Source organism: Oncorhynchus mykiss, chromosome 28, assembly GCF_013265735.2.
Source record: "Oncorhynchus mykiss isolate Arlee chromosome 28, USDA_OmykA_1.1, whole genome shotgun sequence".
NCBI classification, from domain to species: Eukaryota; Metazoa; Chordata; class Actinopteri; order Salmoniformes; family Salmonidae; genus Oncorhynchus; species Oncorhynchus mykiss.
In genome coordinates this window covers 18,832,962-18,849,181 of record NC_048592.1, presented here as the reverse complement: position 1 = coordinate 18,849,181, position 16,220 = coordinate 18,832,962, and the positions used below count along the sequence as shown (strand labels likewise).

Below are 16,220 nucleotides of genomic sequence, written 5' to 3'. Positions count from 1 at the left end.
TTGATTCACCAATCACCGCGTTCTATGGACGTCACACGCAAGCAGTCAAAAAAAAAAAAAAAACACGTGAGCCGGTTATGAAAGTTATATCACCCGGGCAAGAGCGTCGATTACTTTGTTTAACATAAGCATTTTATTCACTTCAACGAGACAAGGGTCTTCAAAGGCAATTCAGAAAAGGGTAGGTAAGGAAATCAAGCTTGTAAAGCAATGTAAACCAGTTTCAATTCAGTACGGAACTAGCTACTCATTCAACGAGGACAGCGTTGTTACCTGCAATAAATAATTGTTGATGTCATGTTAGATCATATACTTATCATTATTATGTCAATTATGAATTTCCTGGTCATTGGTCTAGTTTCAAGTTACCTTGTGTAAGGCATTGGAGACCTGAGGGTTCATTTTATGTGTATTTGTAATGATCAGCACCCACAGTGCATCCCAGCCATAACAGCTAATGCACTTCTGACACTGCACCATTTTCTGACTGATAGGAAGTGAAGAGCTTATCAACTGTGCACTCTGCGTAAAGACCCAAGACCAGTTCTGGACAGAAATTCTCAGGAACACAGCAATGTTTTTCTGTATAGTTTTGCTAGTTAAAAAATATAGCAACTGCCATCAATGGAGAATTTAACGATTCAAAATATTTATATGAATTAACTAAATAAATCTGTATTAAAACTGTTGGATCTGTCTGAATTTACAGAAGTGAAACATGGTGTTTTCTTTCTAACCATTTCCTTCCCAACAACCATGTTTCACTTCTGTAAATTCAGACAGTCCTAACAGTTTTAATACAGATTTATTTAGTTAATTGATATAAATATTTTGAATTGTCAAATTCTCCATTGATGTTAGTTGCCATATTTTTTAACTAGCAAAACTATACAGAAAAACATTGCTGTGTTCCTGAGAATCTCTGTCCAGAACTGGTCTTGGGTCTTTATGCAGAGTGCACAGTTGATAAGCTCTGACTCTGTCTCTTTGCAGTCAGACATGTTTGGTTCGGTGGTGGTTGGCATTGGGACGGCAGGCTTTGTGAGGGTCAGGGACATGCTAGCCCCTCTGCCCTCCAGCGCAGCTGAGAAGCTCAGTGTCAAAGGTTTCATATCCAGGTGAGGTACCAAGACTCATCTCATTGTTTTTTGGACACACTGTGCACAGCAGTGTGTCTAGATCCATGTGCTGGTTTTGGCAGGAACAACGGGTGTTAAAAAACAATGGTAAAATTCTCACACTGAAAAAATACCTTGATTTTAGTGCTTATTTATTATATGTGCAGTGCACATATGAAATAGATATCTAGTCACTGTCGTCACAGTCAGCAGCTGGGTCGTGCATACTGTAGCAAACCCTGTGACTATTTCAAAGCATTTTTCCCATAGTGAATATGACTCTGGTGCTGTCTTCCCATAGGAGGATTCTGGAGGAGCAGCAGGGAGTGAAACAAATCACTGTTGAAGATGCCCTGAGCCGGGACGACATAAAGGTGGCTTTCGTGTGCACCGAAAACGCTGCCCACGAGGAAAACATCAGGTAAAACGCTTTCTCTCTCTCAATGACCCCATATCTCTATTATAGTCCTCTGTGGTAGTTGTCTAGCTATCCCTTTGTCTGTTTTGTTTCTATCTGAAATGCTCTTACACAAGAGCTATATTTTCACCATGTTACAAATCACCACTAGGAGTCAGCACCCGAACACGTATATTGTCTGTATCAATCCTCATTACACTGTTTCCTTTCTTAGTCCACTGAGGCTCCATCTCGGTGTAAAAACTGTACGTTAATTAACCATTAATTGAACCTGGCCCATTTACTAAACCCTCAGACAAACTGTTGGAGCTAGGAACACAAGCATTTCGCTACACCCTCAATAAGATCAGCTACATTTGTGTATGTGACCAATAAAATTAGATTAGATTTAACAGCTCTAGTATATAAGCTATATATTATACAAAATGGAGACATATTGTGACACAGTAAATGCAATGTTGTATTACATGTAAAATCCACATAAAATCAATAGTGTAATGTTTGGATTCAATCTGGACCTTTAGTCTAATAATTTTACCATCATTTTCGAACTGTTCCCTTTTCATTTTTGTCACCCACTTCCCTTGAAAAACAGTTCGCCCTACAGCCAATTCTGTCGAATCAAAAGAATTTGCAAAAAACAATCAGATTTCGACAGAAATATGGCTGAGACGCAAAGAAAATTCAAGGAGAGGGGGTACAAAAATGGTCAGATTAAACATTGCCACATTCTAAGATCCGATGACAGTATCGGTAATGTGTTTTCGGACCCTCCCTTGGTCGTATTCTTGCGGGGCAGAAATCTCAGAGATCAACTGGTAAACTCTGATTTACCACCCCAAGATATCCCTGCACAACGTCTATTTGCGCCCCTACTGGATGGAAACTACCAGTGTAATGGCTGTGCTCAATGCAATGGCACTTATAAATATAGATCCTTCAAACACCCCCAAACAGGGAAACAGATCCCAATCAAAGGTGTTATCACGTGCTCCACTAAGGCAGTTATTTCTCTTCTAACTTGTCCTTGTGGTAAAACATTATGTGGGTAAAACAAAGTGAGAATTAAAAGTACGAATCTCGGAGCATTGTAGCACCATGCAAAAACTCGACTTACCCAATTGAAGCCAACTTTTTTGGGAGCAAACCACTCGATTTTGTCCCTACGTTATATTGGCATCAAACATGTCACCCTCCCTAGGAGAGGGGGTGACCTCGACAAATTATTGTTAAAACGAGAGGCTGCCTGGATCTTTCATTTTAAAGACCCTTGCTCCCTTCAGTCTCAACGTAGACTTTGATCTGAAGCCATTCCTGTGATTATTGTGATTTTGCTATTGTAAATGTTTGTAGGCTTATTGTATCTGTGATCGTATGCTATTAATTTATGTTTTTTTAATGCTATTTTAATATATGAGAATTAACCAATGATATCAGGCCACGCCTGGCCATGATTAGACACCTGTGTGTCCTTTGACACTATATAAACTAGTCACCCCGCAGTGTTTTTCATTATACCCTAATGAAAACAGCTTGTCTGTTGAAACGTTGGTTATTAAATTATTGCATCTGAGCTCCTAGAGTGTGCGACTCTCCTTTAATTTTTCAAAAACCCTTTTAATTGCTACCATGCTTATGCTGCAAATGCATTTCATATTTCTTCCGTAAGAAACATTTCAGTGTAGCTGTTTTGATGTACACCACTCAAACCCTGGAGAGGACCACCAAGGCTACAGCTCTCTAATGGCTCTCTTTATGACTGCGAACTGTAGCGAAAACGCACTGAAATGATGGTTTTTACTCTCCCTCTCACTGCTAAATGTACAGAGTGTACAGAGAGGCAGAGATGGGCTATTAAAGAATGGAGAGTTATTTTAGGCTGGTTAATGAGGGTGTTTAGAACATGGCCATCATGTTTCACTGGTAGACAGTTCCAGGCTAATTGTCTAAATGGAACAGCAGGTACTGCCTTTCATACTGTAAAGGGAAAAAAGCCATGAAATGTTATTGAGAACAGCTTTTTCATAGAGGATACTTCATTGTCTTATCTTTTGTCAATTTAATTTGAAGGAAAATTTTGAGAAAGTTACTAGAAGTTTTAAGAGCGGTCAATGTGAAGTTTTCCCAACTCTGAACACGATGGGTTGTTGAAACATTGGGCTCTTGTTTTTTATATATATTTTTTATTTGAACTTTATTTACAAGGCAAGTCAGTTAAGAACAAATTCTTATTTACAATGACGGCTTAACCCGGACGATGCTGGGCCGATTGTGCGCCGCCCTATGGGACGCCCAATCACGGGCTGGTTGTGATACAGCCTGGAATCGAACCAGGTCTGTAGTAATGCATCTAGCACTGAGATGCAGCGCCTTAGACCGCTGCGCCACTCGGGAGCCCTTGCTGGTCAGTTTGGTTTACAAAGTTACATTTGAGTTGTGCAACTCCCTAGTACAGGACAGTCCTTGAAATGGAATTCATGTTCTGTTCAAGCGCTGTCTCTTGGACACCCTTCTTGGATACAGTAAAAAACATTTCTCCTATACTATGTTGCATGTCTTAATAGGATGTTTCTGGAAGCTGGGAAGCATGTCTGTGTGGAATATCCAATGGCCATGACACACAAGACTGCTGTGGAACTCTGGGACCTGGCTCAGGAAAAAGGTGAGTTGGACAGAATCATTGGAAGATATTTTATAGAGAAGACATGGTGAAGTCTTGATGACATGGTCATGATGATGTAGTAGACGTGTATCTGTGTCAGGGTTTCCGTTTGGAAAATGTGACGCTGGACATTTGACCGGCAGCATTTTAATTGACAGGACATTTGAGGAATTTAACGGCCCCATATGCATTGGGTGTGTAACAAGATTAGGGCGTCTACACGCGGTGCTCAGAATGACAGAAATCACATTTAGATTATGGTAATTCATTTTTACACTGTACATGCAACTCAATGGACAATGAAAGAAAGTTGATTTAAAAGCCAATAGAACATAATGGTTTCAATGGCATTAAAATTAGATTTTGGCTAGGCTACTTTGAAGAAAGGTAAGACATGCCTCATAATATGAAGTAAAACATTCAGGCTTCACACAATTAAGTTTTCAAAATGCATACTACCACCAGCTCACATTGTAAAGTGTGACGTGCTGAAGCCTGCCTACCGTTGCACATGAATGACGAATGGGAGGCGCGCTTCAATTACCAGTTGAGAAATAAAAATAGTAGCTCTTTTTAATCACGACCATCAAAACTGTTTTTAACATGCAATTTCAATGTATTATTGTTGCACAATGATTGGGCTTATAAAAGCACATTTCACTCCAGCAGAAGCAGGAGCTGTAGCAGCAGCTCTTGTGCTGTCTGACAGATTTTCTGCTTAAACTAGGCTCTGTATCTGTATGCTGTCTGCGATAACCATTTACCAATAAGCATGACTGGTTAAATGTATTTACATCGACTGGTATTTTTTATCAATGAATGGTATAAAAAGCATTATTTCACAATTCAATTTTTTTTTCTTTTCTCCCTGACAATTGGCCGGTACCAGTTTTATTTTTGGGCTTTTCATATTTTTTGGGGTGGCCAAAAGCCAGGCTATTACAGGCTAATGGAAACCCTGATCTGTGTATCTTAATAACTACTGATCACCTACGTATTTAAAGTTCTATGTCTTCTATGTTCCTAGGAGTGGTCCTGCATGAGGAGCACATAGAACTCCTGACAGCCGACTTCAAGCAGCTGAAGAAGGACGTAGCAGGGAAAAGGCTGGAGGAGGGATTCCTTCACTTCACAGGTGAGACGGAGACTGGAATTGAGAATACAGCACAAATCCCAGGTGAAAACACAACCGTGATACACGAAGGCCCCAGCACTACTGATACAGACATCACCTCAAATACAATATTTGCTACAGAAACTTAACTGCATAGCATGTATCAAATTGATGTGCATCATCCAGGTAACAGGCTTTGGGATGAATATTTAATTCCAGAGCTTTTGATGTAATGAAGGCTCCCATCAAAGCGACTTGTGAAATGTTGTGTTTTCATTCTCCACAGTACACGTGTTGGGTTTGATGTGAAAGAGAGCCTGCCTGTGGAGTGAGGCAGGCAGGCTGGTCTCTGGTGTGAAATACAGAAAGGTGTTGTTGATGAAATCCAGAGGTGTGTCAAATGGTACTGTATTTCCTACATAGTGCGCTACTTTTGTCATTAGTAGTGCGCTACATAGGGAATAGGGTGCCATTTGGGATGTTGACTAGCTCTGTCCTATTTCATCAGAGCCTCGCAGCTGGGGAAGAGGCAAGTGAATGCATATGAATGGACTTCTCCAAAAGCACCCATGATTGAATAATAAATCATAGTTATCAACTCCACACGCTTCACATAACCTCAGATGACAGACAGTATTTTATAGCAGCTGCCTGTTGACCAAGAATGGAAGTCGGAGCTTAGTGGAGAGAATGGAGGAGTAAGAGGGAGTAGTTTCTCTTAAATTTGAGTCAGGGTAGTTTTCGTAGTTCGACTGTAGGAGGCAGCAAGTGCTAAATTAAATGTAACATCTGTTGGGAGATTCACTTCAATGGTTCATTCATTTTATGCATAATGGTGACATACTGCAACAGCACCACACCAGTTTATGTACTGTCGGAATGTGATGAAATACAAAATCAATACAAAGGGCATAATGTGAGCAGAGGATGATTAACATGAGCCATTGGATTACATGTCCCATTACAACTACTTCTGACTGTAGTTTTCCTGTGTGTCTCACAATAGGAGGTCCTCTGAAGCCGGGCTTTGGTTTTCCAGCTTTCAGTGGCATCGCCCGGCTCACCTGGCTGGTCGATCTGTTTGGAGAGCTGTCTGTCACCGCTGCCAGCATGGAGGAAGACCAGCAGAACAAGTACATGAAGATGACCGCTCAACTCATAACCAAAGAGCAGAAGTATGTACTCTGTACTCCATTGGATTAATCAAATAAACAAATCAGATAAGTCCTTTCACAACATCCTAAACTTAGCTATTCTGCCACAAAACGTAATTGCCTTTATTACATCTAGAAATACTGGTAGTCCACGCTGAAACGTTGGGTTAACTATACCCCTCTATCTATTCTATTATGGATTTATTACAGGCCTCTCACGTGGATTGAGGAGTGGGCTCCCGGCCTGTCTAGGGCCAAAGACATCAACTTCCGCTTTGACTCATGCACCATCACCCAGCTGCCCCCAGCCACCAGGGAGCCGGTGGGTATCTTTATGCAGGACTTGGTGCTCTTCAGTCAGAAGCTGCTGGGCCAGGTTCCCCGTGACCAGCTCCATGCAGAGCGCCGCAGGGTCCTCCACTGTCTAGAGCTGGCCGACCGCATCCAGCAGCTGAGCCTGCAGGGGTCAGCCCAGGACACCTAGAAACTAGCAGCCTACCGAGGGGCCCCAGCAGGCTACCGAGGGGCCCCAGCAGCCTACCGAGGGGCCCCAGCAGCCTACCAAGGGTTGTGAAATTACAGTAACTTTCCCAAAATTCCCAGGTTTTCCAGAATTTTGCAATGCTTAACCTACTGGTGGATTTCCAAGCGTACAAGATCCATCCATAAGCCTTCTACAGTAAAGCTGCTGTACTGTAGACATACGCTCAGCGCATCTTTGAAATGTTAAGGTATTTTATGTGTTTCAGAGGCTGCATTTACACAGCAGCCCAATTTTTCTTTTGATCTAGCCTGACGACTCAAACTGAATTCGTCCACTGCTCTATATACTTCAGTCTGAGACTGCTGTCATTGAAGTCGTTTGTAGTGACGTCAAAATGAGGGGTGTTGTACAAAACAAAGTAATAAGCGATTGGATCATCTCTAGCCAATGACAAATTTTCAAAATGCCACTTTACCCACGTGTGTTCTGGCTGGGGAGGTACTCCGATCCTGACTCATTGCGGAAAAGAAGCTAACGTCCGTGTGTGTGGCGTACTGTAGAATTTGACCTGAGCAAGGAGTTTGGGTAGCCAGGAAATGTTTGACCAATCACATCAGATCTTTTTCAGAATTAGACTTTTTTTTGTGTGTTTTTCACCCCTTATTTCTCTCCAATTGGTAGTAGTTAGTCTTGTCTCATCGCTGCAACTCCCATATGGACTTGGGAGAGGCAAGGGTGCAAGTAGAAATACTGGTGTGCAAAAGAGCAGAAAAACAAATATGGGGATGAGGTAGGTAGTTGGTTGGATGGGCTATTTACAGATGGGCTGTGTACATCTGCAGCGATCGGTAAGCTGCTCTGACAGCTGACGCTTAAAGTTGGTGAGGGAGATAATGGGCTGCCTGTGTAAACTCAGCCTAAGGCATGTCGGCTTATTATTTTAGGGTTAGGCTGTTACTACAGACCACATCTTAACATTGATGGAAGGTCAGTTGATATATAGTTTGATGTTTGCATTGTTACTTATTGAAGTGAATCTACATTACAGTTGAATGTACTGTAACATTCCTGTGGTTGATCACAGCTCATGGTGCTTTATCATTGGCTGGTGTGCTTTAATTATCTCATATGACATTTTAATATTGACATGTTGTATAGCTATTGTGCAGACAGAAGTGTAAGGCAAAACAGTGACATACTGATCGATGGATTTATTTGTATTTTTTAATTTAACCTTTAACCTAGGCATGTCAGTTAAGAACAAATTCTTATTTACAATGACGGCCTATATGTTCAAATCATTAACACCGTACAATAGGTGTTTGTATGATACCTCAGGTAAATGGTATCTCGGATAGCTTTGGCAAGTGAAAGCGTGTTATTTACACTGCAACTGCAACATTGTCAGTGGACTGCAATTGACACATCTGTTTAGTTGTTTTAAAGTAGCAATCCAGCCTCCTTTTTTACCTAATTTAACACCTGATTTACTTAACAAAAGGCATATCTCAATAGGTGGTCCAGGCAAGTCCTGACATTGCACAAGTGGGGGGTGGGCCTTTCCTCTTTTGTTCTCTTTCTCCTCTATTGTTCCTCAAGCAAGGGGGAGGCAGATGAAATCACAGATTCCCACCAGACTGACTCTTTGATTGCCCTACTCCTTGACGTTTGCAGTTGTCTAAAAAACACTATTTTGCTCTTTCTAGTCTTTAGTTTGTGTACTTTATTGTATTTATACATGGGATATTGCTTTTCAACAGTACAAGTTCAAAAATCAATCGGAGGACATATTTCAGTGTTTGATTAAAGGGGCATTGCAGTTAACTTGATTTAGATGTTTTTGTAATGTCTGGAATTTCAGCCTGTTCAGGTGGGATGGAACTTTTGGACGCATCATGACTTCTCACCGCTTCCCTGGTTTTAGCACTAAATCATTCACTAGCTTGTTTCCTTAGTTGTAGTTTGTGCAATACGCTTCCTTTCCTTTTTCTTTGTTTCAAACCAGTATTTCAAGGATCTCAAAATTAGCTGCTCACCATACAATATAATAAGTATTCTACTTAATTCTAGGATGCTGACAGACTGAATTTGTGCCTTGGCCTGCTCAGTTCCCTTTCCCATTGTTATCCATTCATGCCAGTCCCATCTAATGATGTACAGTGGGCTCCAAAATTACTGGCACCCCTGACTGGCAATGCACAAACAATACTTTAAAAAATATAAACAATATAATTATATAGATAAACTCAAAATACCAACATGTGAGAAATACTGTACATTATTGTTTCAATGGAACCAACCAAAATCATTCAATTATTTAATACAAAATACATTTAACCAAAATCAAGGTTTCATGATTATTGACACTCCTCATTTAGTACTTAGTGCAACCACCTCTGGCAAGGAGTGATTTTGGACCATTCCTCTATGCAGATCCTTTCAAGATCCTTCACAATCTTGGGTTTGCGCTTTTCAACTGCCCCTCTTCCACTCAGCCCACAGGTTTTCGAATGGATTGAGGTCCGGCGACTGAGATGGCCATGGCAGAACATTGATTTTGTTGTCAGAGAACCATTTCTGTGTGGATCTTGAGGTATGTTTCAGGTCATTGTCTTGTTGGAAAGTCCACCTCAAGTCCCAGCCTTGTGGCAGAGGCAACCAGATTGTCAGCCAAAATTGCCTGATACTTGGTAGAATTCATTATGCCATCGATCTTAACCAGTGCCCCTGGACCTCTGGAATTAAAACAGCCCCAAAACATCACTGACCCACCTACATATTTTACCATGGGTATGAGGTGCCTCTCCTTGTATGCATCTCTGTTTTGACGCCAAACATGCCAATGCTGTATCTGACCAAAACTTTCAATTTTGGTCTCATCTGACCAGAGCACCTTCTTCCAGTCATAATTTAAATGACGTTTGGCAAACCCCAAGCACTTGCGTCTGTGTCTTGGGATCAGAATGGGCTTTCTTCTGGCAACCCTTCCAAAGAGCCTGTGGATGTGGAGGTGGCGTCTGATGGTGCTCTTTGAAACCTGGTGACCCCAAGACTCCACCAAGGCCTGTAATTCTTTCACAGTGATTCTTGGGGATTTTGTTGCTTCTCTCACCATCCTGAGGGGCAAAATGCATTTGCGTCCTCTACCCGTGAGGTTTTCAACTGTTCCATATCTTTTGAATGTTCTAATAATTGCCCTGACAGTGCTCAGTGGTATATTCAATCGCTTGTGGATCTTCTTGTAGCCATTACCAGATTTATGAAGGTCTACGACCATCTGTCTCTTTTGAACTGCCAGTTATTTTGTTTTCTTCATGGTGTTGGATGACAGTGGGATATTGCATGTGTGTTACCTAATTTGTATACCCTAGTGAAACAGGAAGTGATGTATTGGCTCAATATAGTTCCTTAGGGCTTAGATAAACTTAAATAAGTGGAATTTAATTTGTGGTTTAATTTTGGTAGATGTTATTTACAATAATCTTTAAGGGTGCCATTAATTGTGAAACCTTGATTTGGAGGACATTGATAAATTATTTTGGTTGGTTCCATTGAAACATTAATAAAGTACAGTATTTCTCACATGTTGGTATTTTGAGTTTCTCTATAATTATATTGTTTATTTGTTTAAGCATTGTTTGTGCATTGCCAGTCAGGGGTGCCAGTAATTTTGGAGCCCACTGTATATGTCTACCATGTTACACAAGTATTCACTACCCAGTGAGTGCAGTTTGGCCACTTTAACTGGGTGTCACTAGTGTTATTAGCAATTTATATGTAGAGAAAATTACATTTAACAGTTTGAGGGAGAATTGTACTATTATATTGAATTATAATGCCTGAATGTTTTAATAATGTGTGTATTGTAACTGTGTATAATTTGCAATAAAATTGATAATTTGCAGTTTCCCATATTAATAGGCCATATAATGTGTGCTTGATTGATCATCTTCCTGTTTGATTCTGCCGTTACATTCTTGATGAAAGAAGCAGGCAACCATAAATAATAAGCATTGCAGAATCCTGCATGAGAAATAATATCATTTTTTTTTTTTTCACAAGCAAACAGGTAGCTGTTGCACCCTGGCCCAGGATCATAATACTGGTCTGATCTGCAGGCTATGGTTACCAGTCGATGGACATGAGTGTTGCTCCTGCCTGTACCATCTGCTTCTGTTGATAGCCTCACAGAGTAGAGCTGATGGTGATCAGAGAGAACACTGGGTTACTCCTGAAACAGGGTAAATCCACACCAATAAGATCATTAAGCGAAAAATAAATACATTTTATAAAATACTCATTATGTTTTACAAATGACAAAACCTGTATTGCATTGCCTGTACTGCATATGATTTGTGTGATTTAAATGTTGTGACACTGAAGTTGTGACAGTGTGGACTCAGCCTGTCCTGGGTTAAAAAAAAGCTCAACATGTTCAATGGTTTGCGATTGCTTTCAAGCAGTGCTTCTGCGTCCTTGATTGCAGTGTTCCTAGAGTTACTGTGGGGGCGTGTCGCCTTATCATCTTTATGTGTGTGAAAAGAATAGGCTACGTTCGATACAATTTAATGCAAAAGATAATGACAAACTCAACTGTGAAGAAGAGACCAACTCCGATTGCTTGATGGACTGAAACCGTATTGACCAATGTCACCGACAGTCGACCAAACATCGGAGTCATGGCCGGTGGCTCACCAAACGCACTATGTGGCGACAAATGATTTCTAAACATGTCTGATTCATTTTGGACTATCACGGTATTTAGGTGGAGGCTACTGTCCGTGAGCGGAGTTGACATTTCGTGAATGATGCCAGTTCTGTGTGGAATCATACTTCTGTTTTGGTTAGTGGATGAGGTGAGTCTGATATTTTTAGTCAGAAATTCAATTCAATGTTAAAGTGAATCATTGTTGTCCTCTTTTTGTTTCCGTTAAAAGGTTTAGGCCTGGGTATGACGATCTTCAGAACTGTCTCGTTGTTCTCTGAAATATTATAGCCTTGGGGTTTATTGAAAGTCAACAAAACAATGCGCCCTGCTGCTGCAGAAGTTGTCGGCTATTGAGAACTATTTAGGCCTATGAACGCTAGGCAATTATGTACGGTCACATAAATCCGTGGTATATTGAATTATATTCTGTACATAATGTATTAAAATCTATATTCTTGAAATGAAACAATATTTAGAAAAACTCACCATTCATTGAAGTCTTACTGGACTCATATTTACATCAGCCTGGATCATAGCATATGTACCACAATTAGTTTGGCCTTGTCTTGCCTCTAGACCATTTGGGTCCATCCAATAACATCAAATAAATAGATCACACAATACCATTTTACAAAGCTGACTGCACATACAAACAGACACATGCACTCACACACACCTGCAGTACACTCATTTGCACGCACACATACACACAGGCATCTCTTCCTCTTCTAATCGTTGTTAATTGTGACAGAACTGAAGCAGTGACAAACAGCTCTTTGTGGTATTGTTCGTGAGCCCAGCTCCTCTGCTGATGACCAAATGCAGACTCCAGTCCTGCTCAGGGGCTGCTTTGTCCCCTTGCCATGAGTGTAAATGGAAGGGACATGCTGCAATTGACCGTGGACACAAACATCCACCTGGCAGATCTAGGCTGGAGTGTTTCTCACAATTACTCCCATCCAATAAAGGCCAAGGCTAGCCGGCTCACCTCACAGCTCACACATACCTTACATGGTGATGGATGGACATCAAACAAAAATGGATGTCTCATCATCATAGAAGCCAGAGCCATAGAAAATAACACTGGGGAATAGTGTGATTATGTCTAGTGAGGACAGATAATAGTGAGAGCCCACAGACTATTTTTCTCTAGTATCTCATTTTAGAGGCTTGTTATACATTAGGTGCTGGGCCTAGTCTGACAGAGGTGGCATTGAACTGTATGTGTGCATAGTGGGTTCTGGTCTGGTCTGGACTTTGCAGTCACCGGTTCACAATCATCTTGAGTTGGCCTTTGAACATAGAGCATAGCATGAAATAGAAGTTTGGTTCATCAAATATGAACTTTGCTTACAGTAAGTGATTTTTGTATCACTTACTTGTTAATGAAAAGCCAACCAAGTCCTGTTTGGTGGTCACATCTGGCACATCACAGAGAAATAAAACTACAAGGTATTCACATGGTTGACAAGTTTCCTACTTAAATGCCGAACACTTAATTTTCCCTCTGACTTGCCCTCTGATCTCATACCAGCAAATATAAATCAATGACTAGTTTTCTTCTTGTCATTGACAGTGCACAGCTTCCAAGAACTACTGCTGGTATTTTGAAGGAGGCTACCCCATCCATTTAATGTAAGTATACTGTACACACACATGGGTAACAAAATTACCTGGACACAGACAACATTTAATTGTAGCATACATTATATTTATTGTTAAGACATTCATATTTTACAACACATCTTCATTTAACCAGGTAAGTTGACTGAGAACACATTCTCATTTACAGCAACGACCTGGGGAATAGTTACAGGGGAGAGGAGATGAATGAGCCAATTGTAAGCTGGGGATGATTAGGTGACTATGATGGTATGAAGGCCAGACTGGGAATTTAGCCAGGAGACCAGGGTTAACACCCCTACTCTTACTATAAGTGTCATGGGATCTTCAGTGACCACAGAGAATCAGGACACCCATTTAACATCCCATCTGAAAGACAGCACCCTACACAGGGGAATGTCCCCAGTCACTGCCTTGAGAATTGGGATAATTTTTTTTAGACCAGAGGAAAGTGTGTCTCCTACTGGCCCTCCAACAGCACCTCCAGCAGTATCTGGTCTCCCATCCAGAGACTGACCAGGACCAACGCTGCTTAGCTTCAGAAGCAAGCCAGCAGTGGGATGCAGGGTGGTATGCTGCTGATTGAACTGTTTGTGAACTTAAAGAGTGCAGTCTATTGATTCCCTCTGGCTTGTTTAAAGACCGGGTTGTGTTTGATTAAAGAAAGTGGTCCCTGGATGTGGATGAATACAGCGAGATCGCCAGATTGGAAAAGTTCTAATGAGTTAATACCGGCCTATGACTGATTGATTTTGGCTGTCATTCATATAGGATGCCGTCGAAGCGGCGAGGGGAAAGAAAGAATAAGCTGTAACTTTTCCCAATCCAATCATCAAATCCCACACAGCATCCACTGGGTTGAGAAATCACCTCATTGAAGATCTTTGATTTCGATCTAAATCATTGAACTAATGGGCTAAGCATTAGTCTTCAGACCAAGTCTTTGAAATTATAAAGACATGTTGGCCACTAAGCTGGCCACTATGCTTTTGGAAACGCATTACAGTGGTGATACATCAGTAGGAGTTGAAGTTATGGTGGTAGAGAAAGGAGATCTTTACTGCATTGACTGGGAGATTTGGATTGCATTGCCTCTGTAAAAAAAAGTGCACACACAGATCTACTGAAATAGAGTATAGTGCAGGCAGACTGTGTGGAATTATAGTGCACTATTAAGAGACTGCTGGCTCAGCTCTATGCCCATCCGACACGAGTGTAAATGTTACATCATTCAATTTTTATGCACTTTTCTCTCTTTGCGTATTCTGAACTTGAACTTAATCATGGGAATGCTCTTGAGCTGCTATTAGTTCTGGTGGAGATCTAAGAAATTAAGGTGTGGTGGTGTGTTTATAATTACGCTGTAATCTGACCTTGACTTAATTCCCTCATAATTCCACCACTTTTACCCGAGAGTAAACCATGAATAAGGTCGAAAGAACCTACTGGTTCCAAGTGGAAAAAACATCTCCTTCATTTCTTTTGATATAAATAACAGTATTCTCCATGCACTGTAATTCACAACTTGATAACAACTATTGAAAGGAGCTAGATAAATTAGTAATTAGTTTGGATAAGGGAATTGTAAATATAAATTACACTTGTTTTAGATCTGTTTTAGAAAAAAAGACGTAGGCAGTGGTGATCCAGAGCCTTTTTAGAGCCCTACATTTGTAGAATTTCATTTTTTCGGGGGTGGGGGGGGTTTAGTTATTTGGATTTTTACGAATTATCTTTGAAAGACAGGGTCCTGAAAAAGGGACTTTTTTTTTGTTGCTGAGTTTATATATATAAAATATATATATATATATATATATATATATATATTAAAAAATTGTTTGTTTGTTTTGTTTGGGCTTGTTATTTTGTTATTTTATGTTGTTTTGTTTGGGTTATTTTGGCATTAATACGTATATTAGTTTGTAAACCATGTAAATATTTATAATTCATTGAGTTAATAAAGCCGCATACAAACATGGTCTCTTTTGTTTTCTTGAGTAAGGCAGCTTCAAAATGCAGGTGTTTCAGCCTAGCTCAGTGCTTTCTGTGATGGTGGGGCAAGCCAGCAAATATACAGAGCGTTGTGCCGTGATTTGCTCAGTGTTCTGTCACTCATGGGGACACTACATCACTACCAAGTCTAAGGGTTGAGCTAAAAAATTCAAGCCCCTTGGGTGCTGCCATAGTTACATTAAGTGCCCATCCAAGAAGGTCATTGCCCACAGATAAAATGACATCAAATCACATATCTACAGTACTTTGATTGGTCTGATCATGTCAACATCATACTTTCAAAATCTTAGCTAGCAGTCATCATCATGAATCAAGTCAACAATCTACTGGCAAATCCTTTTTAATCATATGAAGAGAAATAATGAAGAGAAATTATAGATAAAATCGGTGCTCATCGGACATTGGACATAAATATTACACAACAAGTTGGAAATTGCAAATTCAACAATGAGTGGTTTGGAAGGAATCAGTGGCTAACTGCAAGCATTGCAAAACAACCATTAACCTGCTATTCAGTGGAGTGGCTGTGTAGTCCCAAGTCTAAGATTAAGGGTCTCTTTTCCTAGTTTAAAATTATAAACATTCAGCATTGGCCATGCTGTCAATGAATCATAATTTGTGCCGTGCTCAAAACAACTGTTAACTCGGAACTCCAAAATCAGACTTTAGTGAGTTCAAGACAACTGAGAACTCGGGAAATTAGCTACGACTGGGAAAATACTTTTTGAACTTTCATCCAACTCGGAATTGTACATTTGGATCTCAGGCTTCTTTTTAGAGCTACAACCTGAAGATCACTGACATCATCATGATTCAACTTTTTTTTTCTCTCGAGTTCCCAGTTGTCTTGAAAGCACCATAAATCCAGAGAATGCCAGACTTTGATGACAAAATTTGCCCACGAAGGACCGCCGCGACACCTTCCT

The 16,220-nt window shown here is 40.5% G+C and overlaps 1 protein-coding gene across 2 annotated transcripts; it reads left to right on the top strand.

Annotated features, from left to right (window-relative positions):
• The first annotated feature begins 42 nt into the window (after positions 1-42).
• Positions 43-10,869, top strand: LOC110508670 (biliverdin reductase A). 2 transcript variants are annotated; one of them, XM_021589378.2, is made up of 7 exons: positions 43-181; positions 994-1,118; positions 1,420-1,539; positions 4,101-4,198; positions 5,226-5,333; positions 6,319-6,487; positions 6,677-10,869. In XM_021589378.2, exons 2-7 carry the CDS (start codon positions 1,000-1,002, stop codon positions 6,948-6,950), a joined length of 888 nt encoding a protein of 295 aa, XP_021445053.2. In that variant the 5' UTR covers positions 43-181; positions 994-999; the 3' UTR covers positions 6,951-10,869. The 2 variants fall into 2 exon arrangements, with proteins under 2 accessions (XP_021445053.2, XP_021445054.2); XM_021589379.2 differs by having other exon boundaries at positions 74-185.
• Positions 10,870-16,220: the final 5,351 nt, after the last annotated feature.

Coding starts and splice junctions, on each gene's coding strand:
- LOC110508670 (XM_021589378.2), top strand. CDS start 1,000: ATGTTTGGTTCGGTGGTGGTTGGCATTGGGACGGCAGGCTTTGTGAGG. Junction 1,540..4,100: donor GCCCACGAGGAAAACATCAG/GTAAAACGCTTT, acceptor ATGTCTTAATAG/GATGTTTCTGGAAGCTGGGA. Junction 6,488..6,676: donor CTCATAACCAAAGAGCAGAA/GTATGTACTCTG, acceptor GATTTATTACAG/GCCTCTCACGTGGATTGAGG.